The sequence below is a fragment of the Fulmarus glacialis genome, unplaced genomic scaffold (genome assembly GCF_000690835.1).
Source record: "Fulmarus glacialis isolate BGI_N327 unplaced genomic scaffold, ASM69083v1 scaffold13139, whole genome shotgun sequence".
NCBI lineage: Eukaryota > Metazoa > Chordata > Aves > Procellariiformes > Procellariidae > Fulmarus > Fulmarus glacialis.
In genome coordinates this window covers 1-2622 of record NW_009232685.1, presented here as the reverse complement: position 1 = coordinate 2622, position 2622 = coordinate 1, and the positions used below count along the sequence as shown (strand labels likewise).

At 56.9% G+C, this 2622-nt stretch overlaps 1 protein-coding gene across 1 annotated transcript in view; it reads left to right on the top strand.

Annotated features, from left to right (window-relative positions):
• LOC104082059 (trypsin-like) overlaps positions 1–2614 on the top strand; it is a gene marked incomplete at both ends in the record, with an annotated part of 3224 nt that extends 610 nt beyond the window's left edge. Inside the window, 4 exons of the mRNA XM_009585019.1 lie at positions 382–448; positions 879–1126; positions 1467–1603; positions 2549–2614. Of these exons, the coding sequence (XP_009583314.1) occupies positions 382–448; positions 879–1126; positions 1467–1603; positions 2549–2614 (518 nt within the window). The remainder of the gene's footprint in view (positions 1–381; positions 449–878; positions 1127–1466; positions 1604–2548) is intronic.
• Between the last annotated feature and the right edge of the window lie 8 nt (positions 2615–2622).

Below are 2622 nucleotides of genomic sequence, written 5' to 3'. Positions count from 1 at the left end.
GGTACCTCCAGAGTCTGGTACCTCCAGAGTCTGGTACGTCCAGAGGTGGGTACCTCCAGAGTCTGGTACCTCCAGGGGTGATTACCTCCAGAGGTGGTTACCTCCAGAGATATCCCGAGGTTGGTATGTCCAGATATTTGTACCTCAGATGTTACCTCCAGAGCCTGGTGTCCCACGGCGAGTAGCCCTAGATGTTGATGGGTATCTCCAGATGTTGGTGTCCGGGTGTTGGTACCGCTAAAGGGCAATGAAGGTACAACCATTCTCCACGTGGAGACTGGAGGAGCTGATGTGGCCTTTGCAAGGTGACAACCTCCACCTAAGAACTCCTAGGGGAGCCATCCTCCCCCCATTTTGAGGTCCATCACCCCCTTTTTCCAGGTGACGACACTAAGCGGAGCCGGTTCCCCCTCACAGCCAAGTTTCTCCGGCTTCTCCACAAGGTCCTGTGAGAGGAAGTTGGACTTTTTGGAGGGGAAATAAAGGGGGGAAAAAAAAAATCCAAGCAGAAGAAAAGTTGGCAAGAAGTTGGGCTCAGGGCAATGTTGCAGGTGGGATTCCTGGAGTCAGGAAGATGAAGTCAAGGAGTTGAAGTCAAGAGACGCGAGAGTTTCCCGTGGAGATGGGAGATGTCCCCAGGGTACCTGAACCATCAAAGAGCTCTTGGAGGAGAACTGGCCCATGAATCCTGTTTTCCTGGCCTTCTCCCCAAGGGAAATGGGATAAGGTGGTCCCACGGCCGTATCACCTTCACTCTGCCCTGTGGAGAACCTTCAAGCTCTTGATCATCTCCTTGATGGACGACCCTTGAGGCTAAAGGTTCATGTATCTCCTCTGAAGGGACCGGCACTGATTTCTTGATCTTCTTCCCCCACCAGGGACCTCAGCGTGTTAATCGGGACGGACACGTTACGGGATGGGACGGGGGAAGTGAGGTCCATTTCAAAGCTCTACGTCCATCCGGCCTACAACCCCCGCAAGAACGATAACGACTTCATGCTCCTGAGGTTGAACAAGCCCGTTCAGTTCAGCAACAACATCAAGAAGATCAGATTAGCCACCAAGTGTCCCATGGATGGGATGAGGTGCAGCGTCTCTGGCTGGGGCACCACTAAGTCCCCTGGAGGTACTGGCTCGTGATGGAGACCTCGGTGGAAGAGGTGGGATGAGGGGGAGGCAACTGGGCAGGGGAGAGGGCTAGCCAAGGAGGTCAGGTGGCCTTCTCAGCTGGGAAAATGGGATAAGGGCTTCCTTGATGTCACCTTAACCCTGCTCAATGAGCAGCTCCCCCCTCGGAGAATGACTTCCACTTGGGTTTTCCCTTCGGTGTTGGGTTCCCTGGCTGCTGGAGGTCTCTCCATCGTCCACCTCCCAAAGAACCCCACCAAAAAGCGTCATGAGGTCTGCTCAGGCCTCAGCCGAGACCTTCTCACCTTCTCTTTCTCCATCCCCACCTTGTTCTGCAGCAAAGCTGCCCAAAAATTTGCAGTGCGCCGTCATCCAAACCTTCGGGAAGGGCAAGTGCGCCAGGGCTTATGGGAACGCCATCACCCCCAACATGTTCTGCGCCGGCGTCCCCCAGGGGGGCATCGATTCCTGCCAGGTAAGAAGCCGGGAGGGAGGTGACGTCCCTTCAGCCACCTCCCAGGTGGCTGCTGGGGAAAGGAGGGTCTTGGTGCGGCTTTGAGTTCAAACACAAGGTGAGATGGATCCACGCAAGTCTTGGGTTCCTTCAAACCAAGCCGTTCAACCAGGGAACGACCACGGCACGTGGAGGGTTCATGCGAGGTCCGGGTTCTCCACAACTACCTCACGCTTCAGCCACGGAGCTGAGGGTGGGGCTCTGGCACGTGGACAAGTCCACGCAAGGTTTGGGTTCCTCCGTTATCTCCAAGCCAAGCCGTTCAACCAGGGAACGACCACGGCACGTGGAGGGTTCATGCGAGGTCCGGGTTCTCCACAACTACCTCACGCTTCAGCCACGGAGCTGGGGACGGGCTCTGGCACGTGGACAAGTCCACGCAAGGTTTGGGTTCCTCCATTATCTCCAAGCCAAGCTATTATCTCCAACCCAACCCATAAAATCTGGGAAGGGCCACAAGACCCGGATGAGTTCAAGCAAGGTCCAGGTTCCCCCAGAGCTACCTCATACTTGAGCCACAGAGCTGGGGATGGGTGCTGGCACGTGGACAGGTCCACGCAAGGTTTGGGTTCCTCCACCGTTATCTCCGACCCAACCCATAAAACCAGGGAAGGATCATCAAGGTTTGGGTTCCTCCACCGTTATCTCCAACCCAACCCATAAAACCAGGGAAGGGTCATGGCACATGGACAGGTCCAAGGAAGGTTTGGGTTCCCACCAACCACCTTCTGCTTGAGCCACGGAGCTGGGGCTGGGTCACGGCACGTGGACAGGTCCAAGGAAGGTTTGGGTTCCCACCAACCACCTTCTGCTTGAGCCACGGAGCCGGGGCACGTGGACGGGCCCATGCAAGATCTGCGTCCCCCCAAGCAAGTCCCACCAGGTGACCTTCTCCCCCCCACCCAGGGTGACTCCGGGGGCCCGCTGGTGTGCAACGGGGTGCTGCAAGGCGTGGTCTCGTGGGGGATGGCCGTCTGCGG